Here is a 22,500-nt window from a genome sequence, read left to right on the forward strand (position 1 = left end):
AAGGAACACTGGTTAGGTTAACTGTCCGCCGTTACATGACTGAAGTACTGTTGAAAAACGGCGTTAAACCTAAAACAAACAAAATGAACACTGTTAACAAAATGGTTGAAAAAAGTTGTGTTTTACTTACAATCTCAAATTTAGCATACTCTCGCGTCTCTATTCTTGACCAACAGATATATATCTTCAACGTATAACTTGTATTTGCAACACATAAAGGTTCCAGGCTTTTAACAACTATCAGCACCGTGTCTTTTGATAATTTAAGTTCATATCCGGCCCTCATTTATATCTTTATGTCTTGTTACTAATATAGGCAAGGAAACGATTTTGTATGGGTTAGAACTTTGAACTGTTCTATATTTCTCACGCTAAATACAAGTTTACATGTAAGATGAAGAATAACAATGTAACAATAAAACTATAAAATGTTGTCTACCATCAAAATGCTTTTCTGAACAGATTAATTTAGTTTTCTCCAAAGTATCAATTTCATTAAACCTCTTGACAGATCTGAATGAACATTGACTGGACGTGGTTGAAAATCGAATTCTTCATATTTTCTCATTTTAGCAAGTACTTGTGCAGCATAATACTATGATCCTTAAAGCCGCAGTGCGTTGAGGTACGGTGCTGATGGGATTGGTCCGTGGTTGGGGAGGACACGGAAAAGTACGAATCAGTAGGTCTTAGTAGGAAAAATTGGCGATAAACGGGGAAAAATACCGGACTCGAATAAGTAATTTGATGAACAATGTTTAACTGCACCTGTAAATTTACCCAGCGCGTGGACGGGTCTGCGGTGAACTACGTTGAACAGCGCTTAAGCACGGACAGCCTCGGGTAATTACGTTCAGCTACGGAACAATACGACAAGGTACGTTTCAGTACGGATAACTACGTTTAAGTACGTTTAACTACAGATAGGTTTCAACCAAGTTTGACTAAAGTCACGCTCAAATGGCTATGGGTCGCTCAAGCTTTTGTGTATGTTCAAAAGTTGGAGAGGCTTGCAAGTTTGGGATAACTCTTGAATACGTTTTGACCATGTGTTGGTACTGATTGATACGGAGAAGCTTGCAAGTTTGGATAACTCTTGAATACGTTTTGACCATGTGTTGGTACTGACTGATGCGGACCGCCTCGGTAGCCTAGTGGTAAAGCGTCCACTTCGAGTGCAGGAAGTCGTGGGTTCGATCCCCGGCCGTGTCATACCAAAGACGTAAAAAATGGTACTAGTAGGTTCCTCGCTTTGCGTTCAGCATTAAGAGGGTAGTGCTAGGACTGGTCATCCCGGTGTCAGTATAATGTGACTGGGTTGGGTATCATGTCACGTGTCACCGGCGTGATATTCCAGTGAGGCAGCACTATAAAGTTGGGCATTGTGCTCACTGCTGCAAGTAGACACCGTCGTTTATATGACTGAAAAATTGTTGAAAAAGACGTTAAACACACACACACACACACACACACACACACACACACAAACACACACACACACACGGATTACTTCTTTGAAATACGGCTCAAGTGCGGATTGATACGGATAACTACGTTCCTATACGTGGCTAGACGTAGCTATCCGCACCATATGTGTAACTGGAGTATTAAGCGGTTAAAAGATAAGACGACACACAATTTTATGACGGAGACACAGAGAGACAGACTGACGACCATTAACAAAGGAGGCGATATGTTTTCATTTGTACGTTCACACATACAATGACTCTGAATTTTTCGTCGGCAACACACATTTTATCAGCAGGATAGCTTTTTTGTTTTGAGCTGTTTCAAAATAAATGAAACACGTTGCAAATATACACTGTTTTCTAAAAATAGACATACAGATTTTATAACCATATTTGGTAATAATGAACAACGAATTTCTAAGAATAGAAACGAAAAGTACAAAAGCAGAAAACAATGTTTGATGCCATTTTTAGTTATAATGGAAACGCATTTTCGGAGAACTGAAACGTAAAGTACGCCTGTCGGAAGGGTTATATCAGAAACTGTGTCAAGGCCAAAATACATATTTTGCTTACTAAACGAAAACGTAATATCGTTATACCTATCGGCTGAGCGTCTTCAGCACTCTTGATATGTGCAAGATTTTCCCAGGGGTTGGCACCTGTGCTAAAGTAAATCTTTCGTCATGTGAACTAAAAGTACAACATAAGCAAATTTGCGTATTGTATATTTTTGTACCTTGTGGGACCTTATGCAACTGTGACCTGGCTCAGATATCATATTTGCACCTTTGCAACTTTTGCACGGGGTGTGTTTTTGTCAAGTTAACAAACAATAAAGACACACGCACGAAAATGTGTTTACGAATTGATATATCTATACATTTAGATATGAAATAAGATATCTGTACATTGAGTGTCATTTGTACAAATAAGCATAACATTATTTTATTGTTTTTGTGTTTTAAATTGAAAAAAAATGTATGGTAACATATTGGAAGCCTAACGTCACATGTAAGAAACCGTATGTTTTGTGACTGTTTCGTTTTTGTTGGTTTTAACGTCGAACCGACACAATTATATGTCATATAGCATCATTCAAGCATTGATGGTGGAGGAAGACATCAGGTGCCCCTCCAGCGAGCACCTGGGTAGAACCACCGACGTGCCGTAATTAGATACAGTATGCTAAAAACTGAGATGTCAATTTAAAAATAAATAAATGAAAATACTCAATGATTCCATTATCAATGGAATTCATAACAAACAGAGCCCTTCAGTGCGCTTGACTAACATTTTGATATATAGTTGTGCCGTAGAAAATATTGTTCAGGTGCAAACTTTACACATTTCATTATGTGTACATGACTTTAAATTGCGAATTTTATATTGAATAAAGATATGAATTTGAAAAGATACTAATACTAACACAAAATTTAGATTTGTTTCCTAACAATCATTCTATGGCATATACAAAACATAGTGAATACTTAGAAATCCTTTTAAAGAAAATATGTATAATCAATGTAAAATTCACGGCCTTGTGGTAAAAACTTGGCATACCATTATAACTATAAAACAATTATAAAAGAAATAAGTAGAATACCATTTTGATCATAATGAGATAGTTTGAGCATATCTATTGTCGTAAAAGGTCGGGTATGTGGGATTTTGAACCATCCATTCATTGTGTGCACAGTTTGAAAAATACACACGGATATTTGGTTGCGGTGTTATTGTGTAATTTGAGTTTAATGTAAATAACGATTTAAACTGTCTACACTGTATACCTACGTCAAAATCACCTTTAATAAAATGACATCCAGTGATATTTTAATTATTATTTTTGACAGTACCTTGAATATAACACAGTTAATAAGCGAATATCTAAGGTCTTGCTTTCAGATTGTATGTGATAATAAGCGCCTGAAAAGTTCTTTTCAAAATTAGGCACAAATAAAAGATATCTTTTACCGATGTACCCTCGCCCTAAATTCCTAAATGCCTTTAATGGTAATAATGTGGCGGTATATATTACAAAGTCATGTCGTATTCTTATGGAAATGATACCCTGTTTATTTGGCAGATAAATAGTAACAGCTAATTTCATAACCTTGTTCAACATTCAGAAAACTTGACTGATATTTTTTCTAGCTATTTTCTTAAAACGTTAGGTCTTATTTGGTAATACTATCAGGGTATTTTCCACGAAGTCATACTAAAAATATTAAAGTCGAAATATCATGTGTACATTTGGCAGTTATATAGGACAATTTTCAACGTCGTAGATATTTCAATTTGCCTAATGATCTATTAAAGTATGTACATGTACATTCATTTTCTGAAAATATGCTCCGTTTAGTGGTCTTATTTGCTGATACTATACGAACATTTTGTTCAAAGATAAGCTAAAAATAACTGCAATTCCATGAATTCATATTCTGAATTAGCAAATTCTTATTTATTTATTGATTTAGGACATAAGTAATTAGAAAGAAACCTTTACAAGGTCGTTTTGAAACATTTCCCGGTGTTATTTATTCGGTCTGATCTTTTATTACGTTCGCCTATCTTTTACCTCTGCATGAATGAGCTGGTTTCCAACCTACCTGGAGTCGAGGATGTGCTATTTGCACGTTAACTTGTGCACAGCATGGAACAACATAACGACATTCAGAATTTTCAGACGATCTCAAACCTTGTCTACTTGGAATATACTCTGTAAGCAATTCTGTTAAATACAGAGGTACTCTGCCAGTGTAACAGCTATTCATGAAAGAAAGTATCTTGAACTCAATTTTTGCTTTCACCGGCAAGTGGTACAATGTTTGTTTAGAACTGTCAAATTTCCTCATGTTAAGGACAAGTTTTGCGCACATGTTTTGAATACGTTGCATCTTACGCACCTCACAGTCAGCTACACCATACAGCATGACATTGCAATAATCCAGATGTTGCATTTTTTTTATTGAATCAAGGTTTGGGTGTTCTCTGAATTATAGTTTTTTTTTCTTTTAGGGGAGCATGTTTATTCAGACATCCTCTATTTCCTATTCAAACTCTGTCACAAACATGTCTATATTCTTTGAATCAACGTTTATTGCACTTAGTCGTTGGAAAATTCTGATTCTTTCAAATGTTTAAAATTTCTAAATGTCACGTCCCTACTAGTAATAGTCTATTTTGTAACATCTAAGAGAACCTTAACAACACAGTGATCAGATAAAAATGGTCCAGGCTCTATATCGCTCACCTGAGAAGAGTTGCTTGCTTGAACAAGTTCTTAGCTAAAGCTTTAAAAACAAGACAATTAGGAGAGTGGGCCAATGTAAAGATTATGCAAGATTACTTCTGAAATCTGTAAAAAAAATATTACAAGTGGTCCAAATCCTTCTGCTGTGGCTTAGAAAACAAGAAAGTAGGTCAGTAGGTCACATTGATGGTGACTGAAAAATATAATAGGTAAGGGTAGATTTCTCGGAAGCACAGAGCACCAAAAACACAGCCCCAGAGCCACGCATTTACATAGTAAGCCCACAACAAAAAGAAGCTGTAACGGAAAAACATTTCAGACGGGTTGCTTCAAACATCCAACGAGTACATATTAATATAAGCTAAATATTGATAAAGGGGAAGGAAATGGTGAGGGGCGAAATGGGGGGTGGGGAGGGAGGGGAGTAATCTGAAGGGGATATACAAGGGAATACTATGTTCCTTAAAAACAGTCGCACTACAACGTAAACCACAAAAGCGCAGATACTCATGTACCAAAGATATACACACAACGACGATCAACTGAATAACATAGAAAAACGAACAAGCAACTCATAAGAAAACAGTAGGGCACCGTGATAGACTCACAAGCTTACAAACGCACCCACACAAGTAGGAAAAAACAAGAGCTGTCACAGGAGACAGCGCGCTCGACTATTTCGATTCTGGATAGTGAAACTGGGCACATCTGAGGAAACTAGAGCTGTCACTGGAGTGTTTAATGACTCCAATTGTGGATGAAGATATTGCACAATAGCCTGAGTCTATGTCAAAAATATCAACTTAAAGTAATAAGAGAGGTAAAGATAAAATGTATCAAAACACTACATAAGTATATCCTAAGCAAAAAGGGGCATAATTCATTAAATATTGGTGCCAGAGTTATGCACCTTGTGTCATGTGGTGTGGGTGATGATGTTGAACAACTATTTTAAGTTTGAATCAAATCCATTCAGTAATAACAGAGACAGAGTGAAAGTGCATCAAAACTTTAACCTAAAATTCTAAGTAAAAAGGGGGAATAATTAATGAAAAATTGGTGCCAGAGTTATGCACCTTGCGTTATATGGTGTGGGTGATGATGTTGAACAACTATTTTAAGTTTGAATCAAATCCATTCAGTAATAACAGCAATAGAGTGAAAGTGCATAAAACTTTAACCTGAAATCTAAGTAAGAAGGGGAATAATTCATGAAAAATTGTGCCAGAGTGATGCATCTTGTGTCATATAATGTGGGTGATGATGCTGAACAACTATTTTAAGTTTGAATCAAATCCATTCAGTAATAACAGAGGTAGAGTGAAAGTGCACCAAAACTTTAGCCTGAAATTCTAAGTAAAAAGGGGGAATAATTCATGAAAAAATGGTGCCAGAGTTATGCAACTTGTGTCATATGATGTGAGTGATGATGTTGAACAACTATTTTAAGTTTGAATCAAATCCATTCAGTAATAACAGAGATAGAGTGGAAGTGCATCAAAACTTTAACCTGAAAAACCTAAGTGATAAGGGGGGATAATTCATGAAATATTGGTGCCAGAGTTATGGCCCTTATGTCAGATGATGTGGATGATGATGAGGAATAAGTATTTAAAGTTTGAATCAAATCCATCAAGTAATTACAGAGATAAGTTGAAAAAAGAGAAAGTGTTTAAAAAAACTTTAACCAAGGTGGGGACGCGGAAAGACGCCGACGCCGACACCGGGGCGAGTAGCATAGCTCTCCTTATACTTCGTATAGTCGAGCTAACAATAAAGTACCGTCTTGGGATTCGGCTGCCAAAACAAAGAGGAGCCACGAAAACTTACTAAAAGTAAAGGGGGAGGGGATGCAAAAAGTAGCGTAAATGCAAAGGAAAGGAGGGGGCAAGAGGGGGAGTCGGGCGGAGAGAAAACGCTTACAACAAACAAGAAAACATACGCAAGACACAATACAAGACAGACAAAACAACCTGTTGAAAATAGGGGCACCGCCTTGGAACGGTCAGTAACCTAAATAAATAAAGGAAACTGGGGGTTTAAACGCGTTTAGGGCATGCCAACCTCGCTATTTTCAACAAGTTAAACAACACAATGTAAATAAACTCCCCGCTGAGAAAGGCTCTAACATTGGTGCAAAAGTAACAGATAAATAAAGCAAACCATAAACTAAAGATAAATTTTAGGTACAATTACACCAATGTACTCAACAACTTGTCTGAAGTCAGAGCAACAACAGCCTAACTTTTAACGACTAAGAAAACTGTAAGACAAAAATCAACTCACTCCGTCCGTTGTATGGTGGATTTAGGAGAAAAGCATCATGGAGTCCTACACTTTATTAGTCATCGCACCATCAAATAGGAAAGCGTAGCAATTAACTGTAGAGGGGTCAGTCACTAAACATGCACTGTGCTTCACGATTTTCGCTTCGTGTCCTCTTTTGATTAAACTTTTAACCAATTTTACAAAAAATGATTAAAATAAGGGGTATGTTTAATTTTCCTAATTTTATAAACTACATCTCCATAGTATTCCGGGTGTGTAAGTCCAGGTTTCAAAAGTGTTTTATGGGGCATATTGTTTTTTCTAATAGTTCAGACGATCTGTAGTAAAATTTACTAAACGCTTTCCGTAGCTTATGATAACGGTAACCCTATTGTAACAATTTCTTGGTGATATGAAGATTTCTGTCATTAAAATCATCTATCTTTGAGCAAGCTGTTACAAAACGAATAAGCTGTGAAATATAGACACCGTATGATGTTGCTTGAGGGACATCTCCATCAAGACGGGGAAAGTCGACAATTTCAAAATTAAAATCGTCCCTTTTATCATATATTTTCGTTTCTAGATTATTATTCACGATTCTTAAATTTAGATCCAGAAATGACGCTTCTAAATCTGTAGTATTAGCCTTGTTACGCTGTAACTATTTAGGGTAAATATATTTCACCATTTCTGAAAAATATTGGTTGTCCATATTTAAAATATCATCAAGATACCTTGAGGTTTCATTAAAAGCTTCAATAATTTCAAATTGGGTCTCAGTGGATAAACTAAGCATAAATCTCGTTCTTAACAGTATAAGAATAAATCAGCAATGAGGGGGACGCAGTTGGTTCCCATCGGGATACCAATTACTTGTCTGTAAGTTTTATTGCCAAATTTGATAAATATATTATCTAGTAGAAACTTTAGAGCTTCACAAACCTGATCACATCTCCAAAGGTTGTATCTCTTAAATGCACTGTTAGAAAAGAATGCTCTAGTTTCATTGCAAGCCAGATAATTAACGTTTTCTCTTGCAAATGTTTTCCCAAAGCTACTAGTTTGTCTTTAATAAGATTATGTAGTAAATTAGTATAAAGAGTAGAAAAATCATAAGTTCTTATCATCAGACATTTGAAGTGTTTGTTTTTTAGCTTTTTGATAACATCTCCAGAGTTCTTGAGGGACCAAAACAGATTAACACCCGAGTTCTCATAAATCTTGGAGCAATACTTCTGTACGTGGTCTTTAATTGTAATAAGACAGGAAGTCAGAAGTACAGAATTGTTTTTTGTAGTGCATGAGTTTGCAATGAATCGAGCTTTATATGGAGTTTTGTGAAGTTTAGGGATCCAATAAAAAGTAGGGAGCTTGATTTGACTGTCGTCAAGTGCGACATTAAAATTTATACAATGATTTCCATGACTTTTTGCAATAGCTTCCTCATCTAGTTGTGATAATGGTAAGTTTTTGTATGTTTCAGTTCATTTTGTAATACTTCTGTGTAATAAATGCATCAAACAATAATAATATTATTAGAAGCTTTGTCTGCAGGAGTGAAAACAAAATTCGTATGTACCTTGGATATTTTATTTTTTGGATTTAACGTCGCACCGACACATGACAGGTCATATGGCGACTTTCCAGCTTTAATGGTGGAGGAAGACCCCAAGTGCCCCTCCGTGCATTATTTTTTTTACGAGCGGACACCTGGGTAGAACCACCGACCTTCCGTAAGCCAGCTGGATGGCTTCCTCACATGAAGAATTCAACGCCCCGAGTGAGGCTCGAACCCACATCGATGAGGGGCAAGTGATTTGAAGTCAGCGACCTTAACCACTCGGCCACGGAGGCGCCTACCTTGGATAAAGCTTTCTTTAAACTTCGAAGTGAAAACTTGGGTTTAGGAGGTAATAAGGAAGGATTTGATTCAAAACATTTAACTTGAGTTTTAATGATTTTAAATATATTCTTTTTCCATTCAGTGAGAGCGTTCTGCATTTTCCTTTCGACACCATTTTTTTAATATGTTTAGTCATCAATAGACCGAGTAAATTCAGAGAGACATTTTTCAAAGTTAATGGACGAGGGATTTCTATATTTTGGACCTTTGGAAATAATATTTCTGATTCTTTTATTCTAATTCTTTTAACAGACTGAAAGTCTGTTTAAAGATAGGCATGCAAAACTATACATGTCATCCAAATTTCAAAGCAGTACCTTAAAAACAAGAAAGTTGGTCAGTAGGTTACATTCATGGTCACTGAAAGTCAGTTTTAAGATTGGTGTGCAAAAATGTCACGTCATCAAAATTTCAAGGCTGTATCTTAATAAAAAAGAAATTAGGTCAATAGGTCAAGGTTACAGTCAAATGACCCCTAGTTTCTTGGCGTCGTACGGTAATATAATTAAACAGTCTAGGAAACATGATCAGATAATTAAAGTATTTTTCCTATGTGACCCTCGGGGCGGGGCCTCTTTTCATCCCAGGGGCATAATTTGAAAAAATCTTGTTAGAGAGCCACTAGGCAATGTTACATACTGAATATCAAAAGCCTAGGCCTTGAACTTTCAGTCAAGAAGATTTTAAATGTTTATTCCCATGTAAGTCTATGAAAACATGGGACACCCAGGGCAGGGCCTCTTTTTACCCAAGAGGCATAATTTGAACAATTTTGGTAAAGGAACACTAGAGAATGCAACATAACAAAAATCAAAAGCCTAGGCCTTGCAGTTTCAAACAAGAAGATATTTTTTTAAAAATCCTATAAATGTCTATGTAAACTTGGGACCCCCGGGGCGGGGCCTTTGTTCACCCTAGGGGCATACTTTGAATAATCTTGGTAAAGAACCACAAGGCAATGCTACATACCAAACATCAAAGTCCTAGGTCTTGTGGTTTCAGACAAGAAGATTTTTTATTTTTTCCTATTAAAGTCTATGTAAAACTTGAGACCCGCGGGACGGGGCCTCTTTTCACCCAAAGGGCATAATTTGAACAATTTTGGTAGGACATCAAAAAGCAATGCTATATACCAAATATCAAAGGCCAAAGTCTTTTGGTTTCAGACAAGAAGAATTTAAAAAAAAAAAATCCTATAAAAGTCTTTGTAACTTTTGAGCAATTATTAAAGAAGACCATCCAAGGAACATCCCTGTGAAGTTTCATCAAAATGAGCCTGATAGTTTAGGAGAAGATGTTGTTTAAATGAAAGTGTGGACGGACGACGGACGCCGGGCGGTGAGCGATGACAATAGCTCACCCTGAGCCTTTGGCTCAGTTGAGCTAAATAGTCATAGAAACTAAAATATACATGTCGTGATTCCTGAATCTTACCAGCCAGACATATGAACTCATATGTACACTTACAGCTCTGCAAGAAACGCTTTCCATGATGTGGTGGTTGAGATGGCAACAACACCTCACAATCTGAACTTATTACACAATCAAATGGAAAACACTCACAGGTGGTTATTCTTACAGACATAGCGCATTCTAGAGGTTTTAAGGAAAACCAAATTGTCATCTCTTTAAATAAAACGTACACCAATGGAGTTGAAACCGACAGCCAACATTGCATAGAATGACGCTCACTGTACGAAACTGGAAACGAAAAAGCCAAGAAATTGGAAAAAGTCATATATGACCAATCATCACATTACATCAGCCTTGAGAAGATAGTGTCTCTAAACAAACTTCTGGCGAAGCCTACGCTAGTTTAAAATAACTACCACATGCTAAATATGTCTGTCTCTATGAAAACCTAGATCATGCGGCACTAAAAACCGAACAACTGAAAGCAGGTCACAGAAATGAATCCCCAGCCTGTTAGATCAACATAGAAAAACTGTTGACAAAGAAATATTCCCAATTGCCAGAAAGTAATTTATTTAGGAGAAACTCTGGAAGACTGCATCGCTGATGACTGTAGAGAGAATTAATGCGGGACTTTGTTTTTTTTTTACATATTCTTGTATTGAATTAACAGTTAATAGATAGGTAAATGTAGAGAGATATATCAAGAAGTGTTGTTTCTAATCCCTTTATAACTATGTAAGCTGATTCATATTTCATTATTTATGAGTTTTTAAGAACTCTGGGTGCTTAGCTTTATACGTTTCCGTAAAAAAATCTCCGTTTAACTGAAATTCACTCATGCAGGTTTCTTTTTCATTACCCACTATGTTTTAAATGTGTATTGGACGTCATATGTTTATAAACAAATATATATCCCAACTGTGTCAAAGCGACTGGTATAAATGTCACCTTATTTTTAATCTATATTTAAAGTATTTCATCGTTTTACCAAAGTTACATCACTTTTCCCAGAATGCTTGGAGTTTTAGACTACCTTTCTGTTATGTAGGTATCTGTTACTGTTACCCTGATCCAGAAATGTTTAGCTGGGGGCACCGGTCTAGAAAGAAGGCGTCACCGCCGAAGCGCCGAGAGCGGGTAGGTATTGGGAGGGGGCTTACCCCCCCCCCCCCCCCCCACCACCCATGTTATGTGGGTCAGGAGATCTCCCCCTTGAAAGTTTTGAAATACAAGTACGAAATGGTGGCCTCTGGCGCATTAATTGGTGGGGTACTCTCTCATGTAAGTGGGATCAGGGGGCTCTCCCGCTTGCAAGTTTTGAAATACAGACAAAAAAGGTATAATTTGTTAAGGTAATGATGAGGGGGGTCTCGGAGATGTCCTCCTGGACAATTTAGTAATACAGGTATGAAATGTCGCCTGTGGTGCGATTCTGGGTCTAAATTTTGAGAAATTTTATTCCTTTGCCAAAATAGTAGTGTGCATCTTTGATGAGTATAGGACCCGGGCCTGCTTGTATGACAGTACGGATTCAAGCCGAAGCGCTTGTAACATTTTCACATTGTACAGCCAGACTTAACGATCATATCTTGAGGTCCACATGCACGATATTGAAACGAATTCATTTGTACGTAGCGGATTACATGGATAGTGAGGTTTTTGAATTGCCTTTCACCTGTATCGTCCTTAATGAAGGCTTTATATTACCTTGTATTCATGCTTGAAGACCGCCAATAGTAAAATACAAAGAGAATCTAATCTATATCGGTATAGTTTACTTGTTATTTAAAATGTCTCGTGAATGCGTCAGACACAGAAGTGTAATACTATTTTAGTACACAAGCATTTTACATAGATCTTAGAAAGGCTAGAAAGCTATCATTTTAGCACACGGTTAGGCCACCTAAATAACGTTGCTACCTACTGTACAATTGCTGTTGACGTAGTATCATTCCAGAAAGTTTACTTTTAATTTTTCATTATATATTTCCCTTCCGTCATACTTCCGAGTTGTCCAATTTTCTTAAATAACTAGTTTTAAGTTTATAGATAATCCGGACCTCACAGGAACGTTTTGAAGCATGTTATTGTTATACCTTAAAACAAATAAGCAAAAATAGTTCTTTTGGTTAAATGAGACATTCGTCTGTTTATTTATTAAATTAACTCTTTGAAACGTTTAACAGTCATCTCTAATAAAACAAGGAGAATGCGTACATGCTGGAAAAAATTTCTGGAATGAAAATCATTATAAGGAATTCCTAAGGAGGTACAGTAAAATTCGCTTGAGGGGCCTCGTCTTTTATTATAACACTTTTGCATTATGAAACTACTTTCAGTTCCTTTTTGTATTAATAAACATGAATTTACATTTCCGTATTCTTCATATTCTTGAATTGCAATAGGTCCGTTGACTTACGCCACATCATACTAAAAGAATAACCAAACAAATGTCGCTTCTTAAGGTTAGAAAGCCGCAATTTTAATATAAGTGTATAAAGCCAACTAAATGTTAACATCGTGATTATAGTCATACAAACCTAATGTACATGTACAGTTAAACCTGTGCTAAAGGCCAATGATGCCATTTCACTAAACCTTGTTACTAATAACCGATTATTTCTTTTCCCATTCAACCACATATAGTATTAATTAACCTGTGTTTAAATACCACCTGTTAGGAAGGAATTAAAACACACACATAAAAACCTAAAACTTTATTAATCTAATAATCAAGAAAACACAAAATTAGCATACACCATAGAAAACATAATTTTTTTTCGGTTCACAAGCAAGGCATCAGCAAAGATCCGCGTTAAATATGAATAATTTATATTACATTTTGTTTCAGTGATGTATTGAGACATAACAGCAGAATATAGACGGTAACTTCACGGGAAATATATATGATATTATTTCACTTGAAGATCTACCTAACTTTAAAACTGAAGTTATATTATGATGTTGTGCAAACCTTTTCAAACCTTTGGAACAATATGGATGAAAATACTAGCCAGACCCAGGCTGTCACTCGGGTTCGGTCAAGACACTGTTAGAACGGCGGGTATGTAAGATCCTTATATTCTGATATATACCTGGGCAAGACTAGCGCATCCCGCATACATAAAATATTTATGACCTATCTTAACAACGTATACAAGTCTGACGAATCATGGTTGTAGCAAACTGGGCTACGGCACTCAAAGACAACTGATATTAGTCAGCGCCAATTTTTAGTCTTTCATATATAGATACAATGTATTAGGTTTGTTTCTTACACGAATCATTTTAGATAAATTGTTTCGTTTACAAATATACAAAGCACAAAAGTAAATTGATAAATTGATTTTCGACAACAGATCATCGCAGTAAAAGTGTCTAATTTAATACAATAGTGAAATAAAATAAGAGATAGGGTAGTGTGTGAACTATGACTTGCATTGTTATCAAAACAAAACTAAACAAAAACAAAGAAACAAACAGCACAAGAACGGAAAGATATAAGAGACATAAAATAGATCATTTCCTCAGTATAAAACAATTTAGGCAACACACATTTATTTATCTTACATCTGAATACCGTTTAGCTAAAATTTCTTCTCAAAACTGTATAACGTATCACGTTGAATAGATGCCACCATGGCAAAATTCAACTCATGTTAAAATGCCTGCTTATAGATTATTCATTGTACACTAAATGTGTGCGTAGATTCAACAGAGATTTAATGTTGGCGAAATACTCTACGAATGAGCGCCGCCATTTTGAAGTTGTTCAAGATTAGGTCAATGTCTACAACGATTCATGAATTATTCATCATACATTCATTTTGCAGGCGCTACATTTGTTTTTCTTAACAGATTCTGTGTATTAAAGCAACACAATATCTTTGTTCTCAAAAAGATACCTCGAAGAGTCTGATAAGTACTTCTTCGTATTTATCACTTAAACGATCTCATCTGAAGCACGTGTGATACACCTTGTAGTTCTGTTATACAGCTTATAAGTCTATTGACAACTTATCCTTTAAACAAGCCCCATTCTGGTAACAGATTTTGCGTCCTGGTTCCTCTTTTTACCGACTGATCTAAGTGTTGCGTTTGCCTCTACCTTAAACTGCTCAAACACAGTAGATATCTGAGCCCTCATGCGTAATTCGTTCAGTACATTAATTCTCTGTAAAAATCCATATTTTTTCTCAAGTTTCTCGTTTTCAATCATTAAATCAATATGTTCTGTCATCGTTAGAGGATTGGGTCTAAGTGCAATTTCTTTTAGCCTTTCTATGCATGATTTGATAACAACCATTAATGCTTCTGAATCATCCAATAAATCATTTAATTCCTCTCCAAACTTGCCTACTATTCCTTCCTGTGATAAAAGCTTCCCAGCCGCCTCTTTATACTTTTTCTGCTTGTTTTCATACGTTTTCTTTACTTTGACAGTTACATACTCAAATATGTAAGGCGTGTTAGCATGCATTTGCCAACAACATTTGTCTGGGCATATTTTGCAATTCCCGTTTGAATCCATCGCAGAACACTGGAACTTCTCATGGTCTTTAGACAAATCACAGTTATCATGACAAGTAAAATGACAGTTAAGGCAATTGGTAACGGGTTGACCTCTTGGCAACTCTTTCTTTTTTTGTTGTGTTTCTTCAATTTCGTACTCAAAGTCTTTGATATCTTTCATCAAAGATTTGTTCTGTTCGATAATCCTAATTTCTTGTTTGAGGCAATCGACTTTAGAAAGTCCGGCATTGAGCTGAGGTTGTAGGTTTTTCATAGCTGTTTCTAATCTGGACCGTTCATCAAGAACATGTTTGGTCATTTGTAGGCTTTTCGTTTCAACCTGCCTAAGGTGATCAAAGAATGCACGGCAACCTTTTAATCCCATTTCCCAAAACACTGGAGAGAAGCTTGCAGCACTAATATCCACATTTTTTGCGAAAAGACCAGAATTATTAAAAGTAAAGCTTTGCCCAAAAGGTAGTCCAGATTCTTTGAGTGCGGCAATAACAGGTGGATCTGCTCCATCGGCAAATGTTATAAGGGAACATATATTTCTTTTGATATCTTTTCCGAATAACGACATCACTAGCTCGAAATTATGACTTTGAACAGCAGTAAGTCGTGCATCTGGGGCTTTTATCAGGAAACAAACTGCATCTATAAAAGAGGCACCTTTTGGTTGGCTTTCAGAGAAGAGCTGACGTATCTGATCCACTATTACTTGCTCGCGTGTTAACACACTGGTGTCCCCAAATCCGGGAGTATCGATGATATTCAGTTGATATTCTAGTCGGCTACCCTTTTCCGGGTTGATAGTGTAACATGTTATCCATTCTGTTTGACTCAGCGCCTAAAATGATAAACAAATATACATTACATAATTAGCTTTGTATAATTTAAAGTCAGCGGCCCGTTAACTGTGCAAGGCAGAAATAATTATCTACAAGAGCAAATACTGGTACATCGCCGGCTATAAACGCAGCTGGATACAACATTCCCTTAGAGTCTTTATATTAAAAACATGATTCTCAGCTTGAGAAAGCATAATTGCACAACAACAAGGTAAGAAAAGTGATTCGGCTTTTGTCGTTTTCGTTGGTTTTTTAAATTCCTATCATTGTACCAATCCGTTAGATCGACGTTAATAACTGATTTTGCATTTCATCTTCCAACATCTTTTTTAACATTTACTCTGCTAAATTTCTGAAATGGACTGGTCCTTTATTCAGTTTGGGCAGTACTACTTGTTTATCAAAGGGATGTTTACAGAAAATTTACAAACTGAAAAGCGAAGAGTACAGACCATGACTTGCAAGCTGTTCTAGGTCTGCTCTGCTCAAAAGGCAGAATCACGCATCCCCAACAGGCTCAAGGTTAAATCATAGAACAACAAGAGCACCGCCTTGTGGGTGCTAACGCTTATCTGATTTGTTTTTGTATAATAAAAAAATTGTCCTACCCATGAATTTTTAAGTCCAAAAAGGGCCATAATTCATGCAAAATGCAGGATGGAGTTATGTTTCTTGATGTACACAGTAAGCTTATGATGGTGAACAATTGTTGCAAGTTTCAAAGCAATAGCTTGAATAGTTTGGGAGAAAAGCTGATCTAAACATAAAACTTAACCAATAAATCTAATATTTTCTAAGTCCTAAAGGGGCCATAAGTCTTGCAAAAAACAGGACAGAGCTATGTTTCTTGCTGTACATGGTCAGCTTATGATGGTAAACAAGTTTTGTAAGTTTTAAAGCAATAACTTTGATAGTTTATGAGAAAAGCTGACTTAAACATATTACTCAACCAAGAAAACTGATTTTCTAAGTCCAAAAGGGGCAATAATTTTTTTAAGAAAGCAGGATGGAGTTATGCTTCTTGATGTACATGATCAGCTTAGGATGGTGAACAAGTGTTGTAAGTTCCAAAACAATAGCTTTGATAGTTTAAGAGAAAAGGTGGACCTAAACATAAAACGTAACCAATAAATCTGGTATTTTCTAAGTCCAAAAGGGGCCATAAATCTTGCAGAAAGCAGAACGGAGTTATGTTTCTTGCTGTACAGTGTCAGCTTATGATGGTGAACAAGCGTTGCAAGTTTTGAAGTAATAGCTTTGATGGTTTAGGAGAAAAGCTGACCTAAACATAAATCTTAACCAAGAAAACTGATTTTCTAAGTCCAAAAGGGGCATAATTCTTGCAATAAGCAGGATGGAGTTATGTTTCTTGATGTACATGGTCAGCTTTTAATGGTGAACAAGTGCTGCAAGTTTCAAAGCAATAGCTTCGATAGTTTAGGAGAAAAGTTGACCTAAACATAAAACTTAACCAAGAAATCTGATATTTTCTAAATATAAAAGGGGCCATAAATCTTGCAAAAAAGCATGATGGAGTTATGTTTCTTGCTGTACAGGGTAAGCTTATGCTGGTGAATAAGTGTTGCAAGTTTCAAAGCAATACTTTGATAGTTTAGGAGAAAAGCTGACCTAAACATAAAACTTAACCAGGCAACGCCGACGCCGATCAAGTGATGACAATATCTCATCATTTTGTTTCAAAAAAATCAGATGAGCTGAAAAGAAAAATCGTTGCGTTACAAAGAATAAGTGTCTGTGTATATTGTGTCAGATATTCATATTTTCTAATTAGAATTTTTTAACAAGAGCTAGCCGTTTTAATGACAGAAGTCATTGACTCGCAAGATAAACTTGATATCGAGTATCCATGAAATACTTAAATAACGAAGTTGGATCAGAAACGTTACAGCTACATAGAATGTTCAAATTTGAACTTGACTACATTCATAAGATTTGTGCCCATTTAAAAGAATAAAACTCTATTAATGAGCCATTTGATAACTGAATTAATTCCTTCATTCAAACTCCTTTCAACATAAGAATGTAGTATGGCAAACAAGCATTATATGAACAATCCACATTTAGTAAAAGCTAAATCTTCATCAACGTAGAAATTTCATTGCATTAACCAAAAATATAAACCAGATTAAAGCAATAGTAAAACAAAAATGTAATTTTCAAGCAACCTTTAAACTGTGAATAAATTCAGGCAATAATATTACTCAAAGAAAGTTTTGCCTTTTTAACGGAAATCAAAGATTTTTACAGCTCACTTGATTTTTTGTTCCCTGATCCAAGTCAAAAACTGTAAATCGAAAAGGATCGTCCCAGTTCACTCCAAGGATATAGTTCACAATTCCATCAATAAGTGTACTTTTCCCAGTGCCTGTAGCCCCTATAAGCATGATTGTCCTTGAATTGCCCTCAACTAGCGGAGGTGCACCTATGTAAATAAGAACAAGAAGTATCTTTAGAAAAGATACACGGCCGCATTAGACAATGCACACTTTGAGCTGCAAAACGTGCATGTATTCTGTACTTTTACATACGATCGGGTATTTATAAAGCAAAGCAAAATGTACTTTTTAAGTAGAACATATTTTACAGAACACCTATTTTACATCATAATTATACTACTATTAATCATAATCTAGGAAACTTCGACAAAAATTAGATTAAAAAACTTTGCATGTTGATAAATATTCATGGAAGGTTGTAAGGGTGTAGGTCTTAAAAAAGAAAAAAAAAAAACAAAAACAAAAAAACAACAATGTGTGGGAAGTGGGGGTATGTATGACCAGGGCAGTAGGGGCGACTGGATATGGGTACACAACTTCATATTTTGAGATGCTCATAGAAGAAAGATGAAAGAAGTTTAATGAAATTCTACGAATTGTTACGTTTGTTATGTACAAATATATGGTTTTTTCAACAATTAAAAGGCAATTACTCTGAAGTCACTGAAGAGATCCTTGCGAAATTGTGTGTGTACTAAATTCAGGCTAAGTTTCATAGTTCTAGGTCAAATATGTCACAATGTATGAAGCAGAAATTGCCATATTTATAATACCCTAAATAGTTAAAAATAGAAACTACTAAATGTTACTTGAATAATCTGACTGAAACCGTATTTGATGTTTTATTTAAATATTTCAAACCACTTCTTAGATATGCCTCCGGACGGACGGGCGGAAGGACGGAAGGACAGACAACGCTTAAACTTTATCTTCGACGGGGGATACCAATCTCTCACTGGTACATGTCGACGGCATCCGCAACTATCAATTAAAACTATAACTGAAATAACACTACAACAACTTTGGATAGCAACTTCCGACTATATGCAAATGTATGATATATGTAAAAAGAAACGGACGTAAATTTTCAGTATGTAATCAATGACCCAAACAAAAATGTCCTGTAAGTTTGTCGATTATCATGGCGAATTACTTTTACAATTAATAACAAGAGGATCATGATGACCCTGAATCGCTCACCTGAGTAATATGATCCACGTGTTTAAAATGCCAAACTGATGTTAAAATATTAGAAAGTAGGTCAGTAGGTCACATTCATGGTCACAGAAAGTAAGTTTTAACATCGGTGTGCAAAACTGTACCTGTCATCCAAATTTCAAGGCTGTATCTTAAAAAACAAGAAAGTAGGTCAGTAGGTCAATGCCATGGTCAAGTGATTCCAAATCACTTCGGATCATCAGGTAATTATAATAAAACAGTCTTGGAAACAAGATCTGATAATTTTTTAAGTATTTATTCCTATAGAACTCATATAACAATTGACCCCCAGGTGGGGCCTCTTTTTACCCCAGGGGCATTATTTGAACAATATTGTTAGAGATCCGATAGGCAATGCTGCATACCAAATATCAAAGTCCTAGGATTTTTTTCCGTTTATAAGTCTTTGTTAAATTTGGGACCCTTAGGATCCCAGGGGCATAATTTGAACGATTTTGGTAGAGGACCACAAGGCAATGCAATATACCAAATATCAAAAGCCTAGGCCTTGCAGTTAAGGCAAGAACATTTTTAAAAGTATGTCCTATATAAATCTATGTAAAACTTGAGACACCCCCACCCCCGCCCCTCCCCCGCCTGGGCTGGGCCTCTTTTACCCCAGGGGCATAATTTGAACAGTTTTTCTAGAGGACCACAAGGTAATGCAACATACCAAATATCAAAGGCCCAGGTCTTGTGCTTTTAGACAAGAAGATTTTTAAAGTTTCTTTCTATATAAGTCTATGTTAAACTTGTGACCCCCAGGAAGGGGCCTCTTTTGAACCCAGGGGCATAATTTGAACAATTTCGGTAGAGGACCACAAGGCAATGCAACAGACCAAATATCAAAAGCCTAGGCCTTGCAGTTTAAGGCAAGAATATTTTAAACGTTTTTTTTTCCTATATAAGTCTATATAAAACTTGAGACCCCCTGGGCTGGGCCTCTTTTACCCCAGGGGCATAATTTGTATAATTTTTGTAGAGGACCACAAGGTAATGCAGCATACCAAATATCAAAGGCATAGGTCTTGTGGTTTTAGACAAGAAGATTTTTAAAGTTTTTTCCTATATAAGTCTATGCAAAACTTGTGACCCCCGGGGAGGGGCCTCTTTTCACCCCAAGGAGATATTTTGAACAATTTTGATAGAAGACTATAAGATGATGTCACATGCTAAATGTTTTCCTTTCGGTTGCCATGGCAACCAGAGTTCTGCATGAAATTCAGTTCTTTGAACAATTTTGAAAGGGGGCCACCAAAGGATGATTCTTGTGAAGTATGGTGTAATTCTGCTCAGTGGTTTTCAAGAAAAATATATTTTTAGAAATTGTTGACGGACGCACGACGCACGCCGCACGACGGACGACGGAAATTGAGCGGTCACAAAAGCTCACCATGGGCCTTTCGGCTCAGGTGAGCTAACAAATATGTTTATAAAGTTAAAAGACTGACATACCGAACTCGAAATTCCTAATCTTGTTTTGTTCATTTCTTTCAGCCATTATTTCCACCAACGGCAATGCATATTTTGATGGGGATGGACTACCTGCCTCAACCATCGAAGACAATGCAGCGATTCGTTTTGCTGGACTATCAAATGTAAGAATTGTATCACTCTCTTCGATGTATGGTCCCTCACCGTCTTCATATACTACACACGAACTCGAAAGACGAAGGCTGTACTGGAATTCAAATTTTTAAGGACAGCAGTTGGAGATGTGAACTCGTCTTCAAAATGTTTCCATTTCGTGCCATGATCTAAATCTTTGTAGCTTATCTGGTAATAGTCATTTTCTCCGAATTTAATAGGTGGATCCCATGACAACGTAAGAGAGTCAGCAAGAAGCTCTGTACATCTTGGTTTTCCTGGCCGATCCTGCAACAAACACATTTAATCACCTTTTAAATTTACTTAAAGGACCTTAATTATAAAATACAATATCGAAACAAGAAACGTGGTTTTCAAACGAGGTTTACAAACTTTGCACCACGCCAACATGTGCTGTATAATAAAGATCATGTTATGTTGTGCATATTTGACTGCATCCAATCATGCCATTCAGAAGTACAGTAAAACTGCGACACATTACAATAGTAGTTTTGACCAAATGGATTAGACCACTGCAACAGGGTGAAATGTTCTATTTATGCAGATATATTAAGTTATGCTTACCTTGAACTTAACCTAACTAACTCCATATACAATCCCAACCTTAGTTTTTCTATTAGTTACTTACAGGCCAAATAAAATTTCAATACATACATGCGAACTAAAGTTATTGAGCGGAAACCGATTTTATTCTATTTTTAGCAACAGTTACCTCGGCCATGAACATAGAGACCATATATGCAACTCCAAACTACGTCTTTGTACTAATTACCTATATACCAAGTTTCATTGCAATCGGTTACTCTAAACTCAAGTTATTGAGCGGAAATCAAACGTTAACGCCATACACCCAGTGATATCCGCAAATCTAATTACAACATTTTTGAAAACTATGTTAACAACCACATGAAGATTTTTAAAGTTTTTTTTTACTATTAGTCTATGTAAAAACTGGGACCCACAGGACAGGACCTCTTTCCACCCCAGGGTAATAATTTGAACAATCTTGGTAGAGGACTACAAGGTAATGCTACATGCCAAATATCAAAGGCCTTGATGTTGTGGTTTCAGGCAAGAAGATTTTTAAAGTTTTTTTCCTATTTAACTCTATGTAAAATTTAAGACCCCCGGAACTGGCCTTCTTTTCACCCCAGGAGCATAATTTGAACAAACTTCATAGAGGACCATTACATGATGTTACATGCCAAAATTGGTGCTCTACGCTTTGTGGTTTTGGACAAGAAGGTTTTCAAAGTTTTCCCATTATAAGTCAATGTAAACCATGTGACCCCCAGGGCGGGGCCATATTTGACCTCAGGAGGATATTTTGAATAATCCTTGAACAATCTTTGTAGAGGACCACTAGATGATGCTACATACCAAATATTAAAGCCCTATGACCTGTGGTTTCGGACAAGAATATATTTAAAAATTTTCGTTTCAGTTGCCATGGCAACCAGAGTTCTGCATGGAATTCAATTATTTGAACAATTTTTAAAGAAGATTATCGAAGGAACATCCCTGTTAAGTTTTATCAAAATTGGCCTTGTGGTTTAGGAGGAGATTTTGTTTATAGGAAAGGGTGGACGGACGGACGGACGCCGGACGGTGAGCGATCACAATAGCTCACCCTGAGCCTTTGGCACAGGTGAGCTAAAATTCACTATATATGTTCAGAGGAAATGTGACCACGCGGCCATCT

General features: G+C 36.3%; 1 protein-coding gene across 1 annotated transcript; it reads right to left on the reverse strand.

The window, feature by feature from the left end:
* Positions 1-13,014: 13,014 nt before the first annotated feature.
* On the reverse strand, positions 13,015-18,552 carry LOC123539300 (uncharacterized). Its single transcript, XM_053530568.1, has 2 exons — positions 17,949-18,552; positions 13,015-15,674 (listed from the first exon to the last, which is right to left on the reverse strand). The coding sequence occupies exons 1-2, from the start codon at positions 18,078-18,080 to the stop codon at positions 14,337-14,339; spliced, it is 1,470 nt and encodes a 489-aa protein (XP_053386543.1). The 5' UTR covers positions 18,081-18,552; the 3' UTR covers positions 13,015-14,336.
* Positions 18,553-22,500: the final 3,948 nt, after the last annotated feature.

This window comes from Mercenaria mercenaria, chromosome 18 (assembly GCF_021730395.1).
Source record: "Mercenaria mercenaria strain notata chromosome 18, MADL_Memer_1, whole genome shotgun sequence".
Taxonomy (NCBI): Eukaryota; Metazoa; Mollusca; class Bivalvia; order Venerida; family Veneridae; genus Mercenaria; species Mercenaria mercenaria.